The sequence below is a fragment of the Diplodia corticola genome (assembly GCF_001883845.1).
Source record: "Diplodia corticola strain CBS 112549 chromosome Unknown scaffold24, whole genome shotgun sequence".
In the NCBI taxonomy this organism is placed as follows: Eukaryota; Fungi; Ascomycota; class Dothideomycetes; order Botryosphaeriales; family Botryosphaeriaceae; genus Diplodia; species Diplodia corticola.
This window is the reverse complement of record NW_017971503.1, coordinates 1-26,096: the sequence shown is the minus strand read 5'-3', so window position 1 is coordinate 26,096 and position 26,096 is coordinate 1. Positions and strand designations below refer to the sequence as shown.

General features: G+C 56.5%; 7 protein-coding genes across 7 annotated transcripts; 3 read left to right on the top strand and 4 right to left on the bottom strand.

The window, feature by feature from the left end:
• Positions 1-957: 957 nt before the first annotated feature.
• On the bottom strand, positions 958-1,385 carry BKCO1_240007 (transcription factor pcc1; the record flags this gene model as incomplete). Its single annotated transcript, XM_020273169.1, has 2 exons — positions 958-1,273; positions 1,345-1,385. The coding sequence occupies 2 exons, from the start codon at positions 1,383-1,385 to the stop codon at positions 958-960; spliced, it is 357 nt and encodes a 118-aa protein (XP_020130505.1).
• A 610-nt stretch (positions 1,386-1,995) lies between these two features.
• On the top strand, positions 1,996-2,547 carry BKCO1_240006 (uncharacterized protein; the record flags this gene model as incomplete). Its single annotated transcript, XM_020273158.1, has 2 exons — positions 1,996-2,231; positions 2,406-2,547. 2 exons carry the CDS (start codon positions 1,996-1,998, stop codon positions 2,545-2,547), a joined length of 378 nt encoding a protein of 125 aa, XP_020130504.1.
• An 853-nt stretch (positions 2,548-3,400) lies between these two features.
• On the bottom strand, positions 3,401-4,951 carry BKCO1_240005 (chromatin modification-related protein eaf7 protein; the record flags this gene model as incomplete). The annotated part of the gene is made up of 1 exon (XM_020273147.1): positions 3,401-4,951. The coding sequence occupies one exon, from the start codon at positions 4,949-4,951 to the stop codon at positions 3,401-3,403; it is 1,551 nt and encodes a 516-aa protein (XP_020130503.1).
• Positions 4,952-5,602: 651 nt separating this feature from the next.
• On the top strand, positions 5,603-6,695 carry BKCO1_240004 (smr domain-containing protein; the record flags this gene model as incomplete). The annotated part of the gene is made up of 3 exons (XM_020273136.1): positions 5,603-5,636; positions 5,697-6,476; positions 6,550-6,695. The coding sequence occupies 3 exons, from the start codon at positions 5,603-5,605 to the stop codon at positions 6,693-6,695; spliced, it is 960 nt and encodes a 319-aa protein (XP_020130502.1).
• Positions 6,696-7,553: 858 nt separating this feature from the next.
• On the top strand, positions 7,554-13,371 carry BKCO1_240003 (nucleoporin; the record flags this gene model as incomplete). The annotated part of the gene is made up of 2 exons (XM_020273125.1): positions 7,554-7,627; positions 7,683-13,371. The coding sequence occupies 2 exons, from the start codon at positions 7,554-7,556 to the stop codon at positions 13,369-13,371; spliced, it is 5,763 nt and encodes a 1,920-aa protein (XP_020130501.1).
• A 3,386-nt stretch (positions 13,372-16,757) lies between these two features.
• On the bottom strand, positions 16,758-18,647 carry BKCO1_240002 (fad-binding domain-containing protein; the record flags this gene model as incomplete). Its single annotated transcript, XM_020273114.1, has 1 exon — positions 16,758-18,647. The coding sequence occupies one exon, from the start codon at positions 18,645-18,647 to the stop codon at positions 16,758-16,760; it is 1,890 nt and encodes a 629-aa protein (XP_020130500.1).
• Positions 18,648-22,320: 3,673 nt separating this feature from the next.
• On the bottom strand, positions 22,321-24,840 carry BKCO1_240001 (vitamin k-dependent protein c; the record flags this gene model as incomplete). The annotated part of the gene is made up of 1 exon (XM_020273054.1): positions 22,321-24,840. The coding sequence occupies one exon, from the start codon at positions 24,838-24,840 to the stop codon at positions 22,321-22,323; it is 2,520 nt and encodes an 839-aa protein (XP_020130499.1).
• Positions 24,841-26,096: the final 1,256 nt, after the last annotated feature.

Genomic DNA, 26,096 nt, shown 5'->3' with positions numbered 1-26,096 from the left:
CCAGCTTCCTCTCTTCTGAATAATCCTGGGCTTAGAGGGGGCCGTGGTGCGGCCTTTTGATTTATTTTGATGTCCCCACGCATTTGCAACTGTCTGCTTTTACCCAGCGTTAATTGCTTTTGTCATTGTGCATACGCATACTCTTTATCCCCCCATCTTCCTTGGAAATTCGGTTCCCAATTCGGCATCCTTCCTTTCGATTCGGATCTTCAATTACGATATGTTCAAAGACACCGCCGAAAAATATGGCGGTGAGTTATGATGAAACGAACATGGGATGAAACTGGGCAAGGACAATCAGTCACACGGCGTCAAGAGGGAAAGGGAATGCGAGAGCACCGGTGGCAGTACTCGGACGCATTGCGCGAATTTGTTCTTTGTTTTTGCTCTGTTTCTTGGGTCATATCAGGAAGACGGGAAAGGAGGAGCGAGCAAACACCTCGCAGTCTTTGCATATCCACCGAGCCGGCTGGAGAGGCTCATGGTGGCGGCGTTCCATTTGGTTTTCCTGATGTAGTGATTCGAATTGGCTAGACTATGTGAATTAGGAGCATCGCGTTCATTCCTCTTCGTTTGGTTGATTATGTGATATGTCGTCACTCTTTGTCGTCTGGCCTCGGGCAGTCAAGAGTGAGGAACTGATGCTATAGCTTACCCCGCCGCATTGGTCATTGAGACGACCTCGCCATCCTCCGAGTGATACGGCACCTGGTACGTCAAGATGTTGATACGACGCTGAGAGCACCGACTGGTGGCACATTGAGTCGTACTTTACCACTCCTGCTTTGCCTCCTCTTTTCCTCCTGCAATTCGCAAATAGGGTATCATCGCTGCCACAATTTTCGGCAGCAGGGCCTTCTGCCTCCCCTTTTGAAGCGAGCCTTTTCATCCGGACGCCGATTCTATGCAGTTCCAAACATCCAGACCATGAAATGTCCTTTTTTTTTCCCTCCCCCCTCAACCAGCGACGCTATCCTTCACCGGCATCAGACCCTGCGCACCCTCGACGCTCTCCTTGCCCTCCTTCAAGACCGTATCCACGTCCAGTTCTTCCATCACGCCCAACACGACGCCCAGGCTGTCGAAGAAGCCGTTCACGGCTACGCGCAGCATCCGGTTCGTCGTAGCGGCATAGTGCACGTCGAGCACGGTTGGGGTGTCGGGAGAGACGGAGAGCGAGCGCTTGACGAGGGAGGAGAGCTCCTCGTCGACGGCGAGGGCGCGCTGGGCGTTGGTGGCGTGGGTGGGGGTCGGGAACGGGATGTTGAGGGTGCTGGAGGGGGGTTGCGATGCGTTAGCTTGGTGACAGGGGAATGGCCAGCTGCGATATAAAATGAGCCATACAGTGTGCATGGAAAGGTCGCGGGATCGGTGGAGTTGGTCATGGCGGATGGCGTGTGTGTGTGGATCGCGCGATCGGGTAATTTCTTTCTCTTCTCTTTTTTTCTTTTGGGTGCTTTGGTCGTCAAGTTCCGTTCAGGCGCGCGGGAGGTGGTGATAGACCCGAGGTCTGCAGGAATGAACGGGGATGCGGCGGGGGCCTGGGGCGGCGCGTGTTGCGGCTCCAACGTGCAAAGGGGAGCATCTGTGTGGTGCAGGAGAGGCTGGCCTGTGATGAGACGAAAGTGTCGCGCCCCGCGTGGCTGCCCAATGCGTATTAGTCGGGGCCGCTTACTTCCCCGCGTCTCGGCATGGTGATGTCATCAACGCATCAATGACCAGTGGGCAATGCGCAGAAGTAGCGCAACTGCGCATGTGCCGGGCCAGGTGCAATGGCAGATGACGGCCCGGTGCCACGAGAGGGATGCAGCCCGTCATGTACGTATACATGTCGTTCCACGGCCCCACTTAGTACTTCAGCCCGACCTAGCCTCGTCCATAGAACTGCTTCCCGTCTCCAATTCACATTCTCTCCGTTCTCATCTACCTCTTTCATCACTCGCGGCTTGTTGTTTCGCGCTTTCAACTTTCCGCATCTGCTCCGCATCAACAAACATGGCGACCCCATCCCCATCGGAGTTCTTGACCTTCTACCGCCGCCTCACGACGCATCCGTCCTTGCGCCGCGGCCTCGCTGCTTCCGCCACCCAAACAAGTAGGCCGCTCAGCACTTCGATTCCGCGCTATGGCTACGGCAAGGCCGGCAACAAGACCTTCTCGGACGAGCAGCACACGACCCAAAAGACGGACAGGTCCGACGTCCAGAACGAGAACTCGCAAGCTGGCAGGGAGTAAGTCGTCCTTGCAGGTACTACCTAGTCAGTTTGACTACAATCTTCTTAGTTGTTTTGGCTCACGCCTTCCGGCACCACCTCACAATGCCCCTCATCCCCTCCTCATCATCCCTATTGTTGAGCCCTCAACACTTCAATTAAGTCCGACGCATAGCTGACCTCGCCCAACAGAGCCCACGCCACCGGCACCGGCGGCACCGCCTCGAGCCGTAGGGATGAGCGTTCGAGTACTGCACGCGCGAAGAAAGAGCATCCTGAGGCACCTGACGTCGTCATCGGAATGCAGGACGAACGCGGTGGGAAGGGTGTCTGATTTATCGGATTGACCCCGTGTATCGCTTTGTAACCATAATATTCTGTCGCTTGTATTAAATTACCACTGGATGTGGTATCATGGGGCTTGGTAGCTGGCATGCTGCCCGTCATCAGGAGGCAGCGCGTTCGCTTCGGCGAGTATCCAAGCACGAGGTTTTAGGGGGACAAGGAAGGAATTGACCGTGATGGTCCTTCTGTCACTATTGCATGAATGGCGTTGAGGTATAATACAGGGGACATGCCTGCAATTGTGGGCATTCAAAATAATTTTATGAAAGTTCCACTTTATTGAACTCGCCACTCACATATTCACATGTGGCATCAGTTTATCGCGATTGACCCCGCAAGTACAAAGTCAGCATGATTTGCTCCAGAGATCATTAATGTGTCCTCTCTGAAATTAACCGGACCCCCCTTTGAATTCTGTGTTCCAGGAGCCCTTAGTGTTGTAATTATGCGATTGGATCGTTTAGAAGCGCAAATTTTTCGTACATCAACATGCGCGCTAGATCAGAAAAGTTGGCGAAGAGAAGATGTGCTTTACGGCTCAGGCATGGTTTAAGGGGCCTCCCGATACTCGTGAGACAGCATGCAGCAGATCGATATTGACGGGATCTTCACTCGAAGAATCTAAATATCAGACGGGCAGTGTGCATGTTGGCTTCAGCTGCATGGGAAGAAGGGATGAAACGGCCACCGCGTCCTGCCACCACATGAAAGGTCTCAGGATTTTCACTGCAAAGCGAACAAATGTTAGAGCTTTGCGGGTGATCTTTTTGATATGGAGAAAAACTACGCTGAAAAACGCTTGCTCAGGCCGGACATGCATCAGGGTATATTGTCGCCTGCCCTTACTCCACCAAAAACTCATCCTCTTCGTCTTCACTAGCCTCCTCCTCACTGGGTCCCTCCTCGCTCTCTTCTGAATCATGGTCACGCAGAGGAGCAAAATAGTCCTGTGTTGGCTCGTCCGGATGTGCCTGATTCCAGTCTCGCGGATAAATGAGCGGAGGTTGGCCACCATTGATACAGTAGTCCATGATTGATCTTTCATAAGCGCCGCCTTCCCAGAACTCAAACAGGCCGGCTCCTCCATTGTCCTCGCACGTGGAATCCCATAGCGACTCCACGTAGATATGTTCTAGTTTGAGGATGCGAGGAATCTGCTCAATGATAGATGCCCACGAGCCGTGCGCTCGTGACAAGGCCATATCCACCAGGGAAAGGCGTTTAAGTGTTGCCGAATGGCGTTTGAGGAGATCAATCAACAGGCTCTCTCGCGTTGTGAAGCTTGCACGTAAAGTACGCAACACCGGCCAATGCACATCCCCCAGGATTTGGAGGGGATCGTCCCAACGGTCGTCTTCCCGGTCCTTGGTCTCTTCGCTGTAACCGAAGTGGAGCCTTTCTAATTTCTTGGCTTCTTGCAGAAATGCCCGCATGCCGCTCCCTATCCAATCTCTCCGGTCCCAAAAGTGGTCAAATGAGATGAGAAGTTCGAGATGTGTCAGGTTCTGAAATGCATATCTCATTTCGTACACGCGACCGTCGATTTCGAGGCCTCCGAGCTCGTCTGGCCACAGACTCTGGTTACCGAACGGCAATCGGGTTGCTTGGCACCAGAAGACATTGTTGCTGGTAGCAAATTTCAGCGAACGGACTGGCTTGGTGGTTCTCTCGCACAGCGCTTTGAGCAGGTGCGTTATTTGCTGGGCCCCGTCCAAGCTCACACCAAGAGAAGCCTCCTCGTTCGAGTCGATGAACTTCCAATCGTCCGGGCCCTGCAGGATCCGCGGCAACAGCCTCCCCCATACTGGTCCGTGGTTCTTCGGCGTCCCCATCTCTTGCAACGACACTTCGGCCATTTCCAGATTCGGCAGGTTGCAGATTGCTCGTCGAAGTATCTGGGTCCGCTCCTCATCCCAGTCCTGCTGTTCCTCCCAGATGGTCTGGTAGTCCTTGTAGTAGGCGTCCAGGTCTAGCTCCGGGTCTACTTTCGGCAGCTTAGTCCAGATGGCGAGCGCCGCGCTCTTCGCTTCACGATACCTCATGTCGCCTGAAGGCAGCACCGGCAGCCCCTTTTCAAAGCAATACATTTGGTAGAACAGACTGAAGGGCGGCCGCATGTCTATCCGCTCGGCGTACTCGTCTCTACTCTCAAAGTACGGCAGCAGCTCTCCATGGTAGGTCAATTTCCTGACCATGCCGCGGAAGTCGGAGTGCGCGGCGATGCAGCAGATCTTCTGCAAGCTCTCCATGAACATGCCAATGTGCACGTGTTCGAAGACGCGCGGGGTAGCCAGACGGGCGAGTACTTTGCAGGTCCTACGCAGCCGCTTCAGGGAGACCAGGTCGCACTCGGCGACCACCAGGTCGAGAAGCTCCTCGGGAAGTCCGTCCATTCTCGGGGAAACTGTTGGAGGGAACAGGGAGGTCGGCGTCCCGGACGCGCAATTGGCCGGCGGAGGGGACAGGTTGAGGCTTGTGTGGGCCAGCGGCAGGCGGTTGCCGTTTCGGGGCTCGCGAGTGGCGTTACGTCATCCGAAATGAAGTCACGTGAGGGGGGTACGAGGCGTTGGCGCTCAGGGACAGGAACCAGCACAGCCAGCACAGCCTGTTTCACACATACGGGCTCCACCTCGCAAGTCATGTCAGGGCTGGGCTGGGCGGTAGCGTCCGCACCGTCGCGATCAAACACGTCCGTCGCATCTGCCCCGGCGGCAAGCGGGAGCGGGCGCTCCGATTGCCCTGCATGTGTGCGGGTCTCGGGTTGAGGTGGCAGAGGTTCCCCACTGCGGCGGCTGCTTGCGCTCTGCTGGGCGGCAGGGCTGGGCGGGCTGGCCATTGGCGGTCCAGATCGGCGGTGAATTGGCAGCTCGACCCTTGCGCAGCTGGCCGATCGACTCCGCAATTAGCTTCGCGAGCTCGTCCAAGGCATTCATAAATAAGTACCTGACGATCCTCCTTGCTGCGGTCCCCTCTCTGCAGAGCCGTTGTTCCCCGCGCATTCGCTTTCCCACGTGCCAGAACCACTAGCTGCATCATCATCAAGCATGGCGTCCGGGTGTTCCTACATGGGCAGTCGCCGTAGGTCCCGCGTTTGTCCCTTGCGCGCCCTCCGCCAGCTCCGCTGATCGCAACTCGCAGCCTTCCACCACGAGTCGCACGAGCGCGCCAAAGACATTGAGGAGGAGTACGACCGTCTGCGCGATGCCGCCCGCAACGAGCGCTCGAAGCGCCAGGACTGCTTCGACCGCGCCCACGAGGCCTACGAGGCCGGCGACGGCGCAAAGGCGCATGAGCTGTCCGAGGCGGGCAAGCGCCACGCCGCCAAGATGGATGAGTACAACAAGCAGGCCTCCGAGTTCATCTTCCGCGAGAACAATGCCGAGGACCGCGTCGCTGGTGACGAGATCGACCTGCACGGACAGTTCACCGAGGAGGCCGAGGATATCTTGGAGGAGCGCATTCGTTACGCGCAGAAGCATGGCCAGACGCACCTGCACGTCATTGTCGGCAAGGGTAACCACTCTACCGGCCATGTCCAGAAACTCAAGCCTCGCTGCGAGCAGGTCTGCCGTGATCTAGGTCTCCAGTTCCGTACCGAGGACAACGCCGGGCGCATGTACGTCGACTTGACCGGCGGCGACGCCCACCTGCCCTCGCACCTGGGCGGCGGCGGCCAGCGCCCTGCCAGCTCGTTCCCCGTTGCTACCCACAACCGCCCCGCCTGGCAGCAACCGAAGCCTGCCCAGCACGAGCAGCCCCAGCACGAGCAGCCCCAGCACGAGCAGCCCCACCACCAAAACGGCCACGCCGAGAAGCCCCACCATGCCACCGAAAGCCACTCCTACGCCAATGCCGTCTCCGGCGAGCAGCACGCACACACTGGCGCCCAGCAGCCCCAGGAACAGCCCCAGCAGACAGGTAATTCGCAATACAACAGCCACTATGAGGAACCGCAGCAAAACCAGAACGATGGTGTTGATAATATCTTTAGCAAAGGGAAAAAGGTTCTCCGGCTTTTCAAAGGCTGTTGCGTGGTTATGTAAGAGGTCTTGGAAGCCGCTCAAGAAGCTGCCCAAGAAACTCCCATTCCACAAGAAGCAAAAGAAGTCCTACGCGGATGCCGCCGGCGAAGCCTAGCCGTTCCTTCGCGCGTTGCTTTTTGGCGTTACGTTCCGATGCGTCCTTTCGTCCGTTTACCGTTTACCGTCGTTCGTCGCCGCCGCGTTTCCACTCGTTCGTTCTCGTACCGTCGCCGTTGTTGCCATCCGTTTGTCCCTGTACATACTGTATCCTGTGATACCCGTTGTTTGAGCTTTTGGTAAGTTGTTGATCTGTCAATTCAGCCTCGTTCCTGCTAAATTTTGATCCAGTTTTGAGATGGGCGAGTCTTGGATGTGGCGGAATGAGGTAAATACATATCGGAAGTTGGACGCTGGCTCACGATGCGAATGAAATTCGTGTATGTGGAAACGCTATATATACTCGTCACTCGAGTCAAGAATGGTGTCTTCGGACCCAAAGATCTATTAGTTGCAGTTAATATGTGCTGGGGTTAGAAAGGTATAGAAGGAAGGATCAATTCAAGAATCGCATGGGCATAACAATTGAGAACTGCAAGGTTCCTTGACCATTCTCCTTACTAAGGAATTGTTGTTGCTATCCGGTGGTGTGCCTCAAGCCACGTCAGACATTGAGCCACTCAAGATGCGTGTGAGAACCATTCGGTGTTTAGGTTGGCGGCAGATGAGCTGTAGTCGACGTGTGAATATTGGGATGAATGATGTACTGCGTAGGAGGAGAAGCTAGATGGATGTCATGGCAAGGTTGACCTGTCTTGGCGTAGGCAAAAAGTGGTTGCCGCGGTGCTCCGCGCAGCGCGTCAAAGCGCATTGTTTTCCAGGTCGAGCTCTGGAGCTGTCGCAACTCCACCACCTACCCACCACCCACTCCATGGACATTTAGACGCGCGCAATCCTGGCGCGCACTCCGGCGGAAATGCCTGCAACATCTGCCGATTCGGTCCTTTTCCCGCCGCTGGACAGATGCCTGAGCGGAGAGCAGCAGCTGCTGTACGTGCCGCCGACCCTGCACTCCGCGCATCACACCCACTGATCTTCTCTGCAGCTCATGGCAGGACGCCTTCGCTGCCCTACGTGGCTCTCGAGCTGGCTCTGAGGGTGACACTCTGTGCGCTTTCCTCTCCGACGACACCAATGCCGCCGTCCTTAGCAAGCCGTTCCAGCCGTTCCAGCCGCCAAATGCCCAGTCCAAATCCGCTTTCGAGACGAAGACCGCCGCCATCAATGTCACCCCCTCCGACAACGGCCAGTACAATATCGAAGAGATCAAGGAGGACACCAAATGGCTGTCGGCTGAGGCGAACATTGACGAGAATTCTGCTTTGAGAATAGTGCTGCTGGAATGGCAAGTGCGGCCTTCTACTCAGCTGCTGGCTGGCTTCACTGAGGAGGAGACGCTCAGCGTTCAGGACGCTGCGGGTGGTGCCAACCTCGGTTCGTCTACCTTTCTGCCCAAGTCGACCATTATCGCCGCAACGAGCGGCGGCATGGGTCAGAATTTCGCCGCTTTTCACTCGAAGGAGAGGAGGCAACTGCGGATATTAGACACTTACCTGGCCGAGCGGATACACATTCTGAAGATAAGCGACATTCTGGCACGGGTGGGTGCAGCAACCACGCAGCCGGACAGCTCCTCCAACCACACACGACCTGACGCGAGCGCTCAGACCTGGATTAAAGAGCTCGGAAAGCGGATTTTCTCCTCGCAGAAGAATGGCTTCATTAAGAATGGTACTCAGGCCCTACAATCCAGTTTCCAGAACATTGAAAAGGGTAGCGGTTGGTTCAAGGACGTGCCGGGAGGCAACGAGGAGGCCGAAGAGGTGTGGACACAGTCACAGCTGTCCGAGGCTATCATCATTCTCCAGCTCATTTTCACGCACGTGGACAGCACCCCGGGACTTCTGCCTTCGGACGTTGTCGTGGACTGGTTTGAGGCCATGGACGCTTGCCGTTTCTGCAAGGACGTCCAACTGCCATTTCAGAATCTGCAACCTCTGGCCTCGACCTTGCAACTCCTCATCGCCATGGTATGCTTGGCAGTGGTCAACGTGCATGGCTTGCTTAAGTTCGTTGAAGTGGAAGGCGTGAACATTACTCCTACAGATGGTGCCGATGGCGGGGCTTACGTCAAGAACAAGTTCTGCGTTGAAAAGCTCACTTCGATTTTCCTGGAGTTCTGCGGATTCGGTCCCACCCCCGCCAGTCCTGCGCTGTTCGCCTGGGCTGCCTTCAGTCTTATTGTCAAGGGCAATAGCGATGCTTTCGCCCACGAAAGGGAGACTCAAATCGCACATGGTTCTCCTGACGTCGATTTAACTATAGTGGAAAAACTCAACGAGACCATCAGGGGAATCAACATTAACGAAGACGAAGAGGACGATAACGCCACATTACTGGTCAAGGCCTCCGTAATTGGTGCAAAGATCTACGATCTTTTGCCAGAGATGGCTGTGACCTTGACGAGCACTTTCAGCGACGCAATCGTCCGGGATAACGTAGCTGCGAGCTCTGACCATGAACTGGATGCCCGTTTGCGCCTTCAGCTACTCTGGCTCATCCGTGAGGGCTCGTTCACAGTGGAATACAGCCCTGAACTCATCATGAGCTTCCTTACAGTGCTCAGTGGGAGCCAGACGTATTGGACTCTTGCGGAACAATCCCCGAAGAAGATCCCGGATCCGGTCTTGGAGACCTTTGTCGCCGAGGGCGGAATGGGAATTCTAGACCAGGCCAAGTTTCGCTATCCCTACGAATCAGTTCCCCTCTTGCAGTTTGCGAAGACGTTATGTCTGAGGGTCGAGACGGACGATGAGGGCGAGCTTGTTACCGCCAAGTGGTTGCAAGACAAGGCGCAGTTTACCCAGGTCATCCCCGCCAACTTCGAAGGCTATGTGCCAACCCGCGAGGATGAAGTCCCGTCTGTCCAGTTGAAGGAAGATATGAGCCTCTTTTGGAATCGGAAAGACACCAAGCGTCCTCTCGCGGACGAAGAGGCCAGCGGTAATGAGCTTATTCCACTTGACGAGATGCAAGCGGATGAAGTCCACTTCATTCCTCTTGGAACTGAAGGCATTGCACTCAATCCGGATTCCAGGCCCCTTGTGATAGCGTGGATGCACAAGCATTCGGCCCTGCGCTATCTGGCCGCATACCTGTCAACGTTTGTGGTAGGCAGTGAGACGATCGACACCGCATCGCTAAAGCCGATCAGCATTGCAACAGCAACTGAATACATTGGCCTGCTTGCAATGCTTGTTGCTGCCTCAGGGAAGGCCGCCAGTGCCAGAGATGCAGATGCTCGGAAAGACGCCCAGTGGATCTTGGAAGATGCGAGCGACGGACTTGGCCGCAACCAGGATATCATCAGTTTGGTGTTCGACATTTTCGAGCAGGAGCTTGAGAGACTGAGGGAGAGGCCCAACAACGAAGGGTCGCTTGAGCTTCTGGTCAACTGCCTTTACTTCATCCATGCTCTTGTTGAAGTGTTTCCCAATAGAGTCTGGCCATTCTTCACAAGGAGTAGGCTGCTGGACCTGGAAGGCATTGGCGGCAGCCTTGTGGAGATCGTCTCTGGGACTGAAATGGTGATGGGTCGCTATGATTTCCTTCTAGCCTGCGCCCACCTGTTCAAAGCCTTGCTCAACGACTCAATCAAGAACGTTGTGTCCAGAAAGCAGAGTCAAAAGGCACTCGTGAGATTTTCATCCCTTCCTGCCTCAGGAGGTGGATCTCCGGACAAGATCACAAGCAAGGTCCTACTCAGCTTCACCAAGACATTCACCGGCGTTTTCGAGAGCTGTCCCAGCTGGCGATTCGGAGCTGTCGACCAAAAGCTTGAACTTAACCGTTTGACGATGGAGATATTCTCTGACATTTTGCGCACCGTTCATGGCTATGACGACGAAGCAATAAGCCCAAGCGAGAAGCTGAGCTCAGTCATTTCACCCTCAGCCGAATACCTCCTAGAGGCATTCTGCTCGGATTCAACGAACGACATCACGACCCACGCAATCCTCAACGTGTTCTTCACCGGAACGAAACCCCTTTCTATTTCTACGCCTGTCCGTATTGAGAATCTCTGGCGATCGCAAACCGATGCGGCTATTACCTTCGCCACGACAATCCTCCAAGTCGGTGTCCTACTCGAGCGTCCGACGTCCTATTTAGAGCACCAGTTGTTCAAGGCGGCCCCGCTGCTTGCCCGACTATCAATTGCACACGAAAACTTCAAGCCATCCACTATGAACCTCTTTGAAGTTTTGGTTGAAAGTGCAGCCCGAGGAGAGAAGGAGCCCCCTTCTTTACTGGGCCACCTGGGCCCCGAAACTGCAAAGGCTTTCCTGAGCGTCATCTCGTCCATGAGTGGAGCTCTGAAGGATACCACAGTCGAGGTCAGCATCTGGAGGTTCCTGTGTTCGGTGGTGAGCAGCAAACAGCAATGGCTCTCAATTTATCTCCTCACTGGCAACACACCGCGAGACTCCCTCAAGAGGAAGGAGGACAAGGTGACTGGCAAGCCCCGTGGCAAGCCTCTTTTGAACTCGGCGCTAGACCAGCTCTGTGATATCAAGTCATTGGATCCTCGGAGAGCTGTTGCTATGCTAGAGTTCATCTCCCTTGCACAAAATCATTGGCCATGGGCTGTTACCAAGATGCACTCCCACAGAAACTTCCTAGAGAGCATCATGGATTTCATCCGAACGTTGCAACCAGTGGCCGCCAGCGCACCGCTGGCGAAGGTAGAAACTCAGGCGATCAACATCCACATGGCCTCATTAGTCTCGGATATCGGTGCCATGTGCCTTCACTACGCTCGGCAACTGGGCGATATGCGCCCCGCACAGCATGTTATTGCCAAGCTCGATTTTCTTCAGAAACACGGCGTCGATCCGCCGGCGTACAATCAATCGTTACACAGCAACCTGAAGAAGAACGTCGAGAGCAAATTCCCTAGTGTCAAGCTCTCGAACTTCAAGAGGACGATTCTTACACGGTCCGAATTTGGCCGCGATTACTTCTATGACCTCAACTACGCGTCTGAAGTTCTCGGCTTCAGCCCGATGTGGACTGGCTTGAAGAAGGACAATGGCTTCGTGGACGAGTTCCGGCGGGCAAATGTCAACCTGTCTTTGGTTGAGGCGCAAATAATGCTTCTGAAGAGCTGGAAGCTGCTTGCAATCGAGCTCAGCTCCATCGCAAACAAGGATCACCGCCTGGAGGGAATCCTTGCGCAGGTCATCCAGCAATGTCTGAAGGCAAATCAGACGTCAAACGGATCGCAGGCGCTGTTCGAGCGGTTGGTGCACGTCCGGGCGGACTTTGCATTTGTTCTGATACAAAAGCTCACAGCAGCCGACTGCACGAGCGACCACATGAAAGCCTTGTTCAGGCTCTGCTGGGACACGATCCGTGTGTCGGGCGTTGACTTTGAGATTGCCTTCATGGGAGACAATGCGGACTACTACAGGACACTCCTCAGGATACTGCTCCTCACTCTACAGCCCCACATCAAGGCCCTGCAAAAGGAGGAGCCTGGAATCCAGAAGAACATGTCCAAGATCGGATCCGAGCTCATGGAAATACTAGAAAAGGTCGTCGCCACCGGCCTCCGCTCGCTGGCGAACCAGGTGCACGAAGACCAAGAGAGCTGCTCGCCAGCAGACTTCGTGCTCATCAGCGCGCTGCTGTCGGCCATCCTCCGCGTGCCCGGCATGCAGGTCATGGCGGGCGAGATCACGCTGCTCTTCTCGGCCGCCAACACGGTCCGGCACGCGACGGCGCTCTTCACCTGGGCGGACCAGCTCGCCGTCGGGCCCGACGCCGACCCCGTCTACGGCGAGCTCAGCATCCTCTTCCTGCTCGAGCTCTCGGGCATCCTGCCCATGGCCGAGGTCCTCGCCGTCGAGGGCGTGCTCGCGCGCCTCAGCACCGCCAACCTCGTCAACCACTACCGCCGCCCCCGCGGCATGGGGCCCCTCGACCACCCGCCCCGCCTCTTCTCCATCTGGACCCGCGGCGTCCTGCCCCTCTGCCTCAACCTCCTCGACGCCGTCGGCGCCCCCGTCGCCGCCGAGGTCGCCGCCTTCCTCAACCAGTTCCCCGAACAACTCGCCCGCGCCTCCGCCGCCCTCAACCCGCGCAGCAGCGGTGCCGGAAACCCGCCTGGCGCCCAGCAACAACAGCAGGGAGGCCTCCTGGTGACGAAAGACGTCGCCGCCGGCGCCATCACGCTCGGCGCCGCGTCCGAGGCCCACAGCCTCGCCCTCCTCAGCGTCGTGCTCGATCGCTTCCGCGGGTCGCCGGACGCGCCGGGCGGCGGCAGCGGCGGCGGCGGCTCGTCGGGCGCCGCCGCCGCCGCCATGGTCAACCCCGCCGGCATCGCGCCGCTCGATTGGGACCGCGCGGGCGTGAAGGAAGACTTGGAGGGCTGGCTGCAGGGGGGGAGGAGGGCGTTGCGGGAGAGGCTGGTGCCGACGAATGAGCGGGAGGTGGAGTTTGTCAAGCAGAGGGGGAGTGGTGCCGCCGGTGGTGGTGCTGGTGGGGCGGATAATAAGTTGGAGGAGAGGGTCGTGGCCGAGTTGGTGGGCGCGTTGGAGTGTTTGGGCGACGGGGCCGCGGCTGTGACTGGTGGGACTGCTGCTACTAATGCTGCTGCGGCGGCTGGTGCTGCTGCGGCGGGGGCGGCGGGTGCGGCCGGAGGTGCGGCGGCTGCGGGTGCGGGGGGTGCGTGAGTGGTCGTTGATTGAGTGGGTGGATGGATTGGATGGTTGGGTGGGTGGGTGGTTTGAGAAAGAGAAGAAAAGGGGAACATGAACGATTTTGGGTTTGCGAAGGGTGGGGTAGTAGGTGGAATGAAATGGGGAAACGATTTCTTTTTTTTTTCCTTTCCCTTTCTTTATTGTAGATGAGGGGCTTGGAATAATTCTCCCTCCTCCTTTGTCGTTTTTCAAATGTCATATAGGGACTTTGAATCGGTTGAGGGGTGTGTGTGTGTGTCCGTGCTTCTTTTTGTGTTTGTTGTTTTGTGAAGCATGTATGATTTCGGGGTAGACTCGGTGAAGAGAATGAGAGAGGGCGAAAAAAAAAAGACTCGATCACATGCTCTTCGCTGTTTCGATACATAAGCTGTATGATGATGGCTTGCTGATGAGGATGACCCCGGCCGGTTGCTTCCATGCATGTGGTTGAAACTGTCATTGACTAGCCTTTTGGGCTTTCTCTCTCTCTCTCTTTCTCTCTCGTTATATACATATATCTTACGTCTGCCGTACATCTATCCTCCCCCTTCCAAACTGGGTATAATTCATCGGATGTCGTTAAAAGAGAAGAAAAAAAAAGTCGTTGTCTGACGTGAAGCATTCTTGCTCTCTCTCTCTCTTCCCGCCTCTCCCTTTCTCCTCAATCCCCACCCCACCACCGCCGTTCCCCTCCTGCGTCATAAAGGCATGACGACAACCAACCCGGCAATGGCCGTCACCAACGCCACTGCGCTCACGCTCATGCCCGACGCGCGGCTGCTGCCTCGCCCCTCCTCGTCGCCTTGTGCCATTCGCCCGCTTTTTTCTTTTTCGTTTTCTTCTTTTTCACCTTCCTCGTTACGGTCGCTGCCTGTAGTAGCGGCGGTGTTGGTGGTGGTCATGGTTGTGGTTGGGAACGGAGTGGATGATCGGAGGCGCCAGGAGGGGGTTGGGCCGGACGGGCAGTTGAGCGGGTGTTGGTTTTGCTGGTGCGGCTGCGGCTGCATTTGCGGCTGTATTTGCGGCGCTGTTCTCGTTCTGGGAGGGGAGATGATGGTTGTTGTTGATGTGGACGTCGAGGTGGAGGTTGAGGTTGGTGCGATGGTGGTGGTGTCGGAGGCGGTTTCTGATGACGCTCTGAGGGACGGCAAGTCAGCGTTTGCGGGTTGGCGGAGAAAGGGCTTGATGAATCAGATGTCAAACGGTTGGCGTGGTAGGGACTATCTGGAATTGGCTAAGAGGGGATTGAGAGAGGAGGGAGACAAAGGGTTGACAGGGATGAGGGGTTCGGTTGTTGCTGTGGCAAGGAGAGAGCTGGCAGTACTTATTGCATCATGACAGCAGTCATTGACCTGTCAGTGCGGTATGGTTGCATGTGATGAAAGATGGATTAAGAAAATGGGGGACATACTCATTGAAAGCAAGCGCGAGTGAGGCGAGTAGCGTGTAAGCGATCAGGAATACCCGCCACAAGCGGGAGATCGACGGGAACATAGCTGGCGAACAGGTAGGGTCCTGGAGGTAGGTGGGAGTGCCCAGGGATATCGGGGAAAGATGGTCGTTGCTGTAGTTTACTTTGAATCCTTTCCTTTGCCCTTGGCGAAGATGGATTGAGAAACGCGACAGCATGCGCGCAAGATATGTAAGAGATGGAGGCTGTGTAGCTGAGCTGAAGAAACAGGGGTGCCCAAACTACAGGTGGGACCGACAACGACGTAACCAGATTATGTGCCTGAAGATGGACAGAGGGGTCATTGACAGCTTAAAACCATGTCGTGGCCGGAATGCCAATCATCTGTTTTTTTTCTGGCTGGAGGAGAGTGCAGGAACAGAACGACAGCAGAGAATATGCTGGGTGTGCGGTGGGCGAGCAACGGAATGAATGGAAGATGGGCCACGGCGGCGTCGAGGTGGTGAGATGGACGAGATGGAAGAGATAGAAAAGGCCGACCAAGCTGGGTGTGAAGAAGGCCGAGCAAAATAAATTAAGCAGATGTTGCAGAGCGACAAGGGTGTCTTCTACCAAGCAAGGCTGTGTTTGTTGGCGTTGTTAGTTGGGCGGCGCAATGCCCGTTCTTTTACGCAGCCACGGACGGCGACAGAGAGGTGAAGAAGAAGAAGAGAATCAAGCTGGAGGGGAGACGACGACGACGACTGGTCGCATCAGCATCCGGCTCGCACGTTTCGTGCAGCTTCTTGCTCTCATCTCTTGTCGGGCCAGTCGCAATTCAGGCCACCTCCGGCCTTGGTGGTGCGGCCCCCCAGGCAGGGCGAATGAGGACGGCAAAGATGATGCAAGCCGAGCCTTACGATGAAGCACGTACGTCGTCGTTCGCCTCGCACCCACCCTTGCGGCGGTGCAGACCAGGGTCTGGGCGGAAATTTTGCCGCGGGGATCGCGGCGACGACTTTGCATCGGCGTGCCGCTCTGCCGGGCGGATGTGATGCGCCTGTATCCTTGCTGAAACAGGACTGCCGAGCTTCGTGGTCGCAGGGCGGGGCACGGCTCGAACCGCGTCGTCGTCGTCACTGCTGTGCTATAACTTGTCATCGTTTGTCAGCCGGGAGTTGCGATGTGCAGGCAACATTTCCCGTCCGGCTCCTGCCACGGCCACGGCCACGGCCACGGCCACTGCCACTGCCACCACGTGCGTTGCGCGTCGATCGCGTGGCGGCCTGAGGCGCTACTGCCTGAGTAAACTGCGCCAGACCTGGACCTAGACCCCGCACTTCTCGAAAATAGAGAGGCGCGTGAGAACGACGCGCATGGCGCTGCCGGATTGTAAGCAGTGTGCATTTCCTGCCCCCACAGCCGCAGCCTCTTGTTGTTGTTTTGTTGTTGCTGTTGGTGGAGGCGGACGAGATGGAGTGGTATTGCAGCCGTCTAAAAATAGAAATAGGTAGAAGGCTGACCCGGGCTGTCGAGTTGGGTGCGGGGGGAAATAGAGGAACTGCGGCTCGGAGGGCCCGTCGGTGGAATCTGCGTGCATGCATGCGCTGTGCCACTACCACCTTGTCAGACGCCAAAGAACGCGAGGGCAGTCGGACCTGACCGCTACGCGCGTATCTGCCGTGCCATCGTACCTGCACACCTGGTGCGCCCTTGGGCTTGGTTGTGACGTCGGAATGCGGATTCAGACACCAAAGAATGGACAGGAATGCAGAGGAATTTGAACATTTGGACTGTAGATGCGAAAGTGCATGAAAAACAAAATTCCACCCCGACTCCAGCCACCCAAACCCAACACCAAGCTCCAGTTTTATGTGCCGAATTCTGTACGCGAATCTATGTGCGATGCGTGTCCATCTCTTATCCAAACAAAATCTTATCAACACCGACTGCTCTCCCACAGCTTCCACATCCATGCCGCATATCCTAGTCACATTTCCTCCGAGAACACCACGCCCAGCCGTTCATTCCACGGCAATCCCTCGGCATGCTGGTGCTTCAACCCATCCTGGTGCTTCAAGCCGTCCTTCGCCCCCGAACCGCAGGCCGGCAGCCGCTCGCTGGGCTTCGGCTTGTTGCCGTAGCACGAGTACATGCGATCGTCCGGGCCCGTCCAGCCGACGCATTTCCAGCAGTTGAACAGCCGCCTGGGATCCCACTTGTTCTTGATCTCGAGCAGCCGGCCAAAGTTCTCGCCGAAGAACGTGGCTTCCCACTCGGGCTCGCCGTAGTCGCCCTCGTTGACGTAGCAGCCGCCACCGGGAGTGAGCTTCTTCAGGAAGGACATGGCCTTGCGGCTAGCCTTCCAGAGTGCGTCGACCTGGGACTGCGGCGTGCCCTCGCCATACCCGGAAACGTAGTCCAGAGTCCACAACGCCTCGCGCCATGCCCTGTGCGCTGATGTCTCGTGCTTCTCATCGGGCGTGTTGGCCGGCGTGGTTGCATAGACTTGAATCTGGAAGTGTTCGTTCTTGGCAGAGCCTGCTGCCATGCCGTGTACCAACGCATCAACCAGCGCAGTGCGGTTTTTCGGCGAGGCGAACAATGACCGAGGCACGAGGCGGCCTGACTCGACGACGGCCATTCCGCCCGGCGCGTTGCGCTTGATGATGCCGCGATAATCAGAGTCCGAGGCCCAGTCACTGTAGGTCGCGAACCTCTCGTACGCGTGCTTGGTGATGCTCATGCCGGGGAGGGAAGTCAGGAAGTCGGCCCATTTGGACGAAAGGTCGATCATTGCAGAGAGGGGCTGATCTGCGGGCCAAACAAGGTGTGTTTCGATCTTGTCGGGCGAGAAGAAGTTGTAGCCAGACATGTTGACACTGGACCAGGCTTGCTGGCTTTCGACAAATTGAGTGAAGATGGCACGGTAGACCCAGTCCTGAGTCTTGTCCGTGATATTCGCCAAGAAGCTGTAAGTGTTGAAATGAATTGAAGGGTGGACCTTGAACTTGTAGTTGATCATGACGGCGTAAGTGCCGCCGCCGCCGCCGCGAAGAGCCCAGAAGAGGTCCGGCTCCTGACACGCGTTGATGGTGCGGAAGACGCCATCGGCAGTGACGACGTCAAACTCAACGGCCTGATCGACCATCAAGCCGTGCTTGGGGCCCAGAGGACCATGGCCAGCACCTTGGCCGAAACCACCGGCGGCCCCGACACTTGCAAGGGCACCCAGGGTGATGTCCATGCCCTTTCCCTTGAAGTATTGAGCTGCCTCGCCTGCGCTCACACCGGCACCGATGACGCCGATGTTTTCGTAAGTCTTGGAGCAACCTTCAGGAATGAACTTCTCATGGAATTCGTAGTTCTGGATGTTGCGGGTCCACAGGGCCAGGGAGTTGGCGGCGACACTACGGCCAAAGTAGTCATGGCCAGAGTTCTTGATTGACATGCGGACACCGGTCCGGTTGACAAAGTTGATGGTCTGTACAACATCTTGGGCGGTTGTGGCGTTGACGTAGTAAGCGGACAAGGCGCCGAGAGAGCACTGTGCCTGGTCGGCGGCCTTCAGCATGCACTTCTGGGCGCCACACTCCTGCCACTGGAGGTTCTGGGTAGCGCCGTATATGGCGGCCCTTGCAATGTCGTCGTGGGACTTATCCTTGGCCATGGCACATAGAGCAGAGTCGGAATTGTCGTAGCACGGACTGGCCCACGGCTCGGTGAGTCTCAAGCGCCCGTCCAGAGTGGAATTGAAAGAGGCCCATTGTGACAGGGAGGGCCAGCACGGCTCACCCGGCAGGCAGTCAAAGGAAGAGGCCGAGGCGGCGGCGAGCAGGGCGAACAGGAGGGGTAATAAGGAATGCATGGTGGCTTGCATGCTGTCTGGGAGACGGCTGGTGAGGAACGGGGCGGCGACATGGCGTATATATCCTGAAGAGGCCGGGCAGGGGGCCAGCAGGCAGAGACGGGGGTTGGCACCAGAAAGGAAATGGGACGATAGCCAGGCGCAGCCGCAGTGCGGTTGTGAACGTCCACAGGGCAAGCTCGGACGGCGATTGGATAGGCGCCTGAGGCGTCGCCGCAGCCGGCGCAGGCAGAGACGGCCGCTAAGGTCTAGTCGAGCATCAGTCGTTCGGGGCCAAAAATGGCACCTGACGTGAGACGCGCAACCGCAGCACGCGCAGCGGCGGGCGGGATGAGATGATGGTATGCCATGGACTACTGCAGCGTCGCATGTGCAGCGGCAAGGGAAGGGCAGGAAGGGCAGGAAGGGCCCGCGGCTGCATTCAGCCTCGCTGCAGGCTGCAGGTGGGGGCGCCGGCGCAGTGGGTGGTGATGGGCGGTGATGGGCGGTGATGGGCGGTGATGGGCGCTGGGCGGGGAGTGGAGCGGACTGCAGGTCCCGAGCATTCGAGCACTCAGCTGCCGGCCGCGCTAGTAACGCCGGCGCGCGGGCTCCACGCTCGGCCTGCGCGACGCCAGTGGTCCGCTTTAGCGAACGGGGAAAAAGGTGCCATCTCGCGACGCTACAGCTGACCCTCCAGCACTCGCCCACACGCCCTCGCCCCGGCCTCCTCCGTTGCCGGCCTCCGGACTGCACGCCACCAACTGTCCGTTGCTCGACTCGTCCGTGGATGACTCTGACGCCGATTCCCGCAACCGGAGACGACATGCACGCCGTGGCGTCCGGCCGATAACGCCTTTGTGCTCTGTCTCTCCTTTCACCAGCCGCGCCGAGCACGACCAAATCTCCTGCGCCTCAATCGAGTGTGACTGGAAACGGCGTCGCGACGTCACTCGGATGGTGTACCGCCTCGTCAAGGCCCACTCTCCGGCCCCTTGAGATCGCCAGGACTACCGCGCGGTCTTGCCTTGCGCTCTGTGCCTCCGGCCTCTCCGCCAGGGGTGATGCTCGCTCAATACTGCCCGTCTGAATTTCCTGTGCCGTCTCCAGCCTGACGCCTTTGAGCAGTTTCTCTGCCGGAAGCTGCCGTAGCCACTGACTTTGTCATGGGAATCAGTAGCCCATGGAGAGACAGAAGCACTTCTGCCAGCCTCACCCTGGAGTACACCATTTCATCCTTGACAGCTCTGGATCAGCCAATACTGACTCGAGCCCTCTCGCGAATGGTCCAATGATAGAGCCATAATGTGCCCGACGCGAACCCGTCCGTTTCCGTGCCCAGCCTTTTTGACCGTCAACGAACGTCTTCCAATGGTCCATGCATACATCTCTGTAACCTCGACCTAAGATCCATGCTAATAGCGGGGTATATAAAGCCGTTGTTTCCGTGTACAAGTAGTCATGCTCGGTATGCCTAGATCAGGCCATCCCTGAACTGTACTTCTCTATGCGCTATAGTTGCAGTCTGAAGACAGCATGTTTCCCTAGCTTTCCGTAAGTCCGTATACTCGCCTATCATCGTGTTCCGGATCGAGTGACACGTCGGATCGGTCCGTGAGCCAATGGTTCGCCGCATGTTTTACAGCCCTGACCATTTGTCTCTTGTCTGCCACGATCCGTTCGTACGCCTGGATGAAACCACACTAGCATCTACCTTACCTTCCTGCTGGCATCATACGTTTCCATGCTACCGGTGTCAAACACGACGTTCTGGGTATTCTCCGTCAATGTTTTAGGTTGACCTTCGAGGCCCAGCTTCCTCGTCATGCGAGAGAGCATCACTGGTAACAGGCGCCTTTCGATTTGGGACAACGACGGGAATGACACAGGTACGTCATCATACGCGGACTCATGCACTCTGCAAGTGATTCACAATCCTTCCGCCGCACCTCCGCACGGCAACTTCACACGGATCATCACGAAGGATTTGCGGCGCAGCAACCTCTTGGTCGAGGATAGGTGTCCGCGGCAGATCATGAGGGCTAGCCAAAGTGAAATCCTCCCAGACGCAAGTCACACGAGCCCGCATCAACGACGACGACGTCTTCGGCATAACTGCAGAAGGTAAAAAAACAAGCCTCCCTATCCTTCTGTCGAAAACGGCCGGGACCGCCAGCCGTGGAATCAGCGCGGCGCATAATCTTCCGCGTCCTGCTGCCTACCTACATAGGATTTCGGCCCCCACCCTCCCTTCCCTCCACCACCACGAGACGGGACGACGGAAAGAAAAAGGAAAATAAAAATAAATAACCAAAAAACTCGACGTGACACAAACACGCCCCGACGACCCAGAATCCGTCCCTACGGAGCTGTCTCTGCATGCGCGCCTCCAAAACCCCATCGTTCCTCCGGCCCGCCCATCCATCCTTCCCACACACACACTACTCTCTCCCGTCAGCCCGCCGCAGCGCCGCAGCCCACCCACCCCACGTGCCCTCCCTAGCTACCTTACCTACCACCACCCATCACCCACCTCTTCCCTTCCCCCCTCCGCGCGGGGTGGCTTTCCTATGGGTGACAGAGTCCCACAAGCTGAGCGGGGCTCCGCCACAATATAATCGCTCCCGTCCCCTTTTTCTCTCGTCACACGCGAGCTAGATCAAGGCTCCGCTCCGGTGACGGTAGTAGGCAGTAGGCAGCCCTGCCGTCCCTTGTTTTTTTCTTTCTTTTTTCCTTCTTGTCCCTTCCTTCTTGCTGCTGCCTTGCAATGCGGAAGAGGGGGGCGGCGGCGGGGGCCCGGCGCATCTATTTGAGGGGTTTGATTACTTTCAAGGCAACGAACGCGTTTGGAGGTGGGGTGGGGGCCAAAACCGCAAGCGCAGATAAAGTATAACTTGGGGTGAGTGGTGAGTCTTGGTTGCTTTTGGGGTCTGAAAGTATTGATCCCGCTCGTTGATATATTCGGCCCCCACGGCACTAAGTATCGTCAATATATTGGCCGGGTCCCCTTCCACACATGCTGCTGCTTCCGCCCCCCCGTCCGCCCCCCGCCCCCCGCCCCCGAGCGGCGGCTTGGTGCCAGGCTGTGATTGGGGTACGGATAGGTTGGACGGCACGTATGTTCGATAACGTTGAGCTAGGCTCATCGTCGTCATCAACCCATTAACATAGGGTCATCTTCGGCAACGTGTCGTCTTGATCTACACCCTTGTTGAGCCTCGCAAGCGCTGCCCCTTCATGCGTTCAATTATATAAACCCCACGTAGTAGCAGCGTATAATGAGACATCCAGTCGACCAGTTTCTGCCTGACGTCACCGCCTGTGATCACCGTCTGACAGAATAATAGTGATAGTATGACGATGGCATACCTGCTTCAGCTGCCCACACACAGAATCACCAAAGGTCACCGATGCTCGAGGCTAGCCAAGAGAGTGAAATGTTCTATTCACTTTTTGAATGCTTGTGTATAATCTGATGTCCCGACCGCCCATGAGAATTCGCATGAAATGCGCACTTCAGCGCCTCTTGCTGGTAACCAAACGCTATCAGCTGCTTCCAATCCGCTGGCCCAATATCAGAAAAAAGGAGATACGCAATGAAGCCAACTGAACCCAATTAAACCCAATGTTGTACCAAAACAACTCCTCAATCTCGCAATCGAAAAGCAAGAAAAGAAACTGCCGTTATACCAAGAGAAGAAGAGCCTCAGGAAGCGACCAGCGTCCAACCACCGTCATTGGGCTCATCACCAGGAACGACCGGATAAAGACCACCGAATTGACGAGTCTCACCTTGAGGCTTGCCAGCTGCCGGCGCCGTGTACTTGTAACGTTTGACGAGGCAGCTCTCCAGCTCCTCCCTCGTCAGCACGTCTTCAGGGGCCACGAGTACCATCCCCCTTGGCTTGCTGCCGCTATACGGCTGCTCGTTAATCCTCTCAAACATCTTTTGTTCGATCTTCAACTTCTCCCACACCCTGACTCTCTCGGCGATGTAGTTCTGTGGAATCAAACGCGCCTCCCAACTGACCCGCGTGTACTTCTTGAATGCCTTCCGGAACTCAAGAAATGCGGACTTGTAGTCGGTTCCATTGGCAAGGATCTCGGACTTGAAGGCAGTGCCGGGGCCGTGGATGCCCACATACGTCACGTAGTTGTGAGGGCAAAAGTCGGTCTCGTAGATCGAAAGGAGGACCCGTTCGTTGGTGTTGTTGGTGAGATCCACGCGAGTAAGGCAGATGTCGTGGTAGGCGAAACCGGTGCTGTCAACGTATGTATGGTAGACTTCCGAACCGATGTCCTTCCTGGCATTCTGCTTGCCGATTTCGAACTCGCTCACCAATTCTTTCGTGGCTCCGTCCTTTGCCTTTGCTTCCTTCATCGCGTTGTCCTTTGCAATTTCTTTCATCGCGTTGTCCTTTGCTTCCTTCATCGCGTTGTCCCTTGCTTTCTTCATGTAGTTGTTCATCCACTCCTGCATAGCATTCCACTTCGCACGCGCCTTTTCGTTCCTAGCTTTGTCCAGCACCTTGATCTCAGCCTCAAGAGCTGACATCAACGAGGCCTCGAACGGGGTGTACGATGGGTTCTCCAACGAGCACGCCTCCTGGGACGTGATTCGAGATCTGATTTGGGCTGTCGGACCCTGACGGAGAGGAGCGTTGACCGCAGCAGGTTGGTGTTTAGTCTTCTTCTTCACAGCGTTAGATGGGAAGGCTGCTGAAGCGCCAGAAAGGTTCTTGTTTGCCGGCTTGTTAGTGGTTGGCGTCTTCTCAGGGGTGGATAAACCAATGCTGCGGTTTTCTGTACGGGCCGGTGTTTGAGGCGGAGGCTGAGCTTGCAGAGGTGCATAAGATAGCCTAGGTTCGAGTCTCTCGGAGCCTGGACTAATCGTGATGAAGGCAACTGGTTTCTCGGCCCCGAGATGGTTGAGCCGATGCGTGACGGGATGGGCAGCAGGAGAGGCAGGCTGATTGTTGGCAGTGTATGGGCCAAGCTGCTGTCTCAAAGGCTTTGTCCTAACAACGGCAGGCGAAACTCGAGTTGCGCGAGGAGTGAGCTGCTGGATGTTTGACTTCGTCGGAACAACGGGGTGAGGAGCACGACTTGTGTAAGAGGTGAGATGCTGCTTATTAGACTCCTTTGAGGCAGCAGTGGACAGAATGTGCCATGGGTATGGGTTAAACCTGAACTGCTTGGGTGTGGGTTTGGTCCTGACAGCGGCAGACTGGTGCTGGGGTGTGTATGAAGTAGGATGCCTTGTGCTGTATCCACTTCCGATGGAGGAGTGTTGAATGGGATCAACGCAGGGCGCGAGCTGCTCAGTGTTCCATCTGTATCCAGCGGTATGGAGTGGTGTTTGAGTAAGGTTGGGAGTGAACTGCTCAGTGCTGTATCCGTTTCCAACAGCAGGGGGTGATGTTTGAGTAAGGTTGGGAGTGAGCTGCTCAATGCTGTATCCGTTCCCAACAGCAGGGGGTGATGTTTGGGTAAGGCTGGGAGTGAGCTGCTCAGTGCTGTATCCGTTTCCAAAAGCAGGGAATGGTGTCTGGGCAAGGTTGGGAGTGAAATGTTCAGTGCTGTATCCGTTTCCGACAGCAGAAAGTGAAGTCAGATCAACGTTGGGCGTGAGCTGCCCATTGTTCCATCCGTATCCAGCAGCGTCGAGTGGTGTCTGAGCAAGGTTAGGCGCGATCTGCCCAGTATAGTATGCGTTACCGAGAGCAGAGAGCTGAGATGGTCCAAGGTTGGGAGCGAACTGCTCAGTGCCGTTGCCGTTTCCGACAGCAGACAGTGAAGTCAGATCAACGTTGGGCGTGAGCTGCCCATTGTTCCATCCGTATCCAGCAGCGTCGAGTGGTGTCTGAGCAAAGTTGGCTGTGAACTGCCCAGTGCCGTTGCCGTTTCCGAAAGCAGCAGGCGGAATATGAGGGGTCGAGGTCCAGGTGCACTGCAGGTTATTGGCGATGGTCGGGGTAGCAGCGACCGGGTTGATTTGTCCGCAGAGAATGAAGCTCGGGTCGACTGGCATGTGATACTGGTCAAGAGGCGCCGTTGTGGGAGTGACTGGCAGATCCTGAGGTGCACGAGTCGGCATGGCGAGTGAGGTACAAGGCGATGCCTGTGAGCTGAGGTCGCCAGAGTAGCGATCATCGTCCATAATGCTCAAGAGCCTAGGGTCGATTCCCTGAGGCGCGTGAAGCGCGGAAGACGGGCGTCGCGACATGATTTCTTTGCTGAGCTGCGTCGCGGGTCGCGGATCGTAAAGAAGCGGGTGAGGATGCAGAGGGAAAGGAGGAAGAGAGGATGGTGGGAACTAGAAGAAGACGGGCGAAGCGAAGCTGGGCCAACACGTTTGAAGAATTGGTGGCCACTTTGCGTGATGTTCCCAAGGTGAGGTGAGGTGAGGTGGGTGAGGCAATTGCGATGCGACGTCCCAGGCCTTCACCACAGCACACATATTTCAACCCAAACCGAGCCCGCCGGCGCCTAGGTGAGAGTACACGTAGTCGCCTCTGCTCTTCTGATTCGGGAAGGAAGCCATACTCTCACTTTTACCTAGACCCTGAAATCCAGGCTAGCGCACGAGGACACGCGCACGGTCCACCCTGGCTAGAACTACTTAAACCCCCCCGGCCCCCCAACCTGCTCCTCTTTTTCCTTTAAGCTTCTTGTGGCAGGGATCCACTTGGGCACTCTCTTGTTTTAATCCCGGGTGGGTGGGCTCTCTCCTCTTTGTGAGGAGAGCCTCCAGTCACACCGTTTGAGGAGCTTGACTCCTCCGGTCCCTGCTGGAGGGGCTAACAGACCAGATGTCAGACGCGGCATCTCTAAACAACGCGTGGTCAGTGGTCCTCAAGCGCTTGTAGCGCAAGCCTAGCGTGCCTTGAGGAGCCCAGTCACTTGTGATGGACTTCACTACACTGGGTAGGGGAAAGACCGACCCGGTCTTTCCAGTAGATAGCTTTTTAATTCAATCTTGGTCTCTTCATTTGAACTGCCTCAGCTCTCGTGACTTCCCGCCTGCTCGTTCAGCTTAGCTTACCCGACGCTTGCTTCACATGTGGCGTTAGTGTGGACCCTCCCTTCGTCTCCATAAACAACGTCCAAAAATTGCCAATATAACGCAACGCGGCTTATAGTGGTAGTGCTCAAAAACTGGGCTTAATCTACCGAACATTCACTTCGGTACTGTGGCCTCACCGCAGGCACCCAACCAACACCGTCCACCAATGCAGGTAGCGGGTACGCTTCCGAGCCGTTGGCGGGATGGTCCATTAGGTGTTCCCGTGGATCAAAGGACCTGACTCATATGCGCAGCTGGCGACAAGGAATTCCTCAGCCACCCACATGCGCAGACGCACGAAAAGGCGACGACAAGAACACGAGCAAACCACACTACCCACGATCCGATCCGGACCCAAAGCTCCTCTGCACAGAAACCGTTGAGAAACAACAAAAGCTCTAAATTCGATCCCCCCC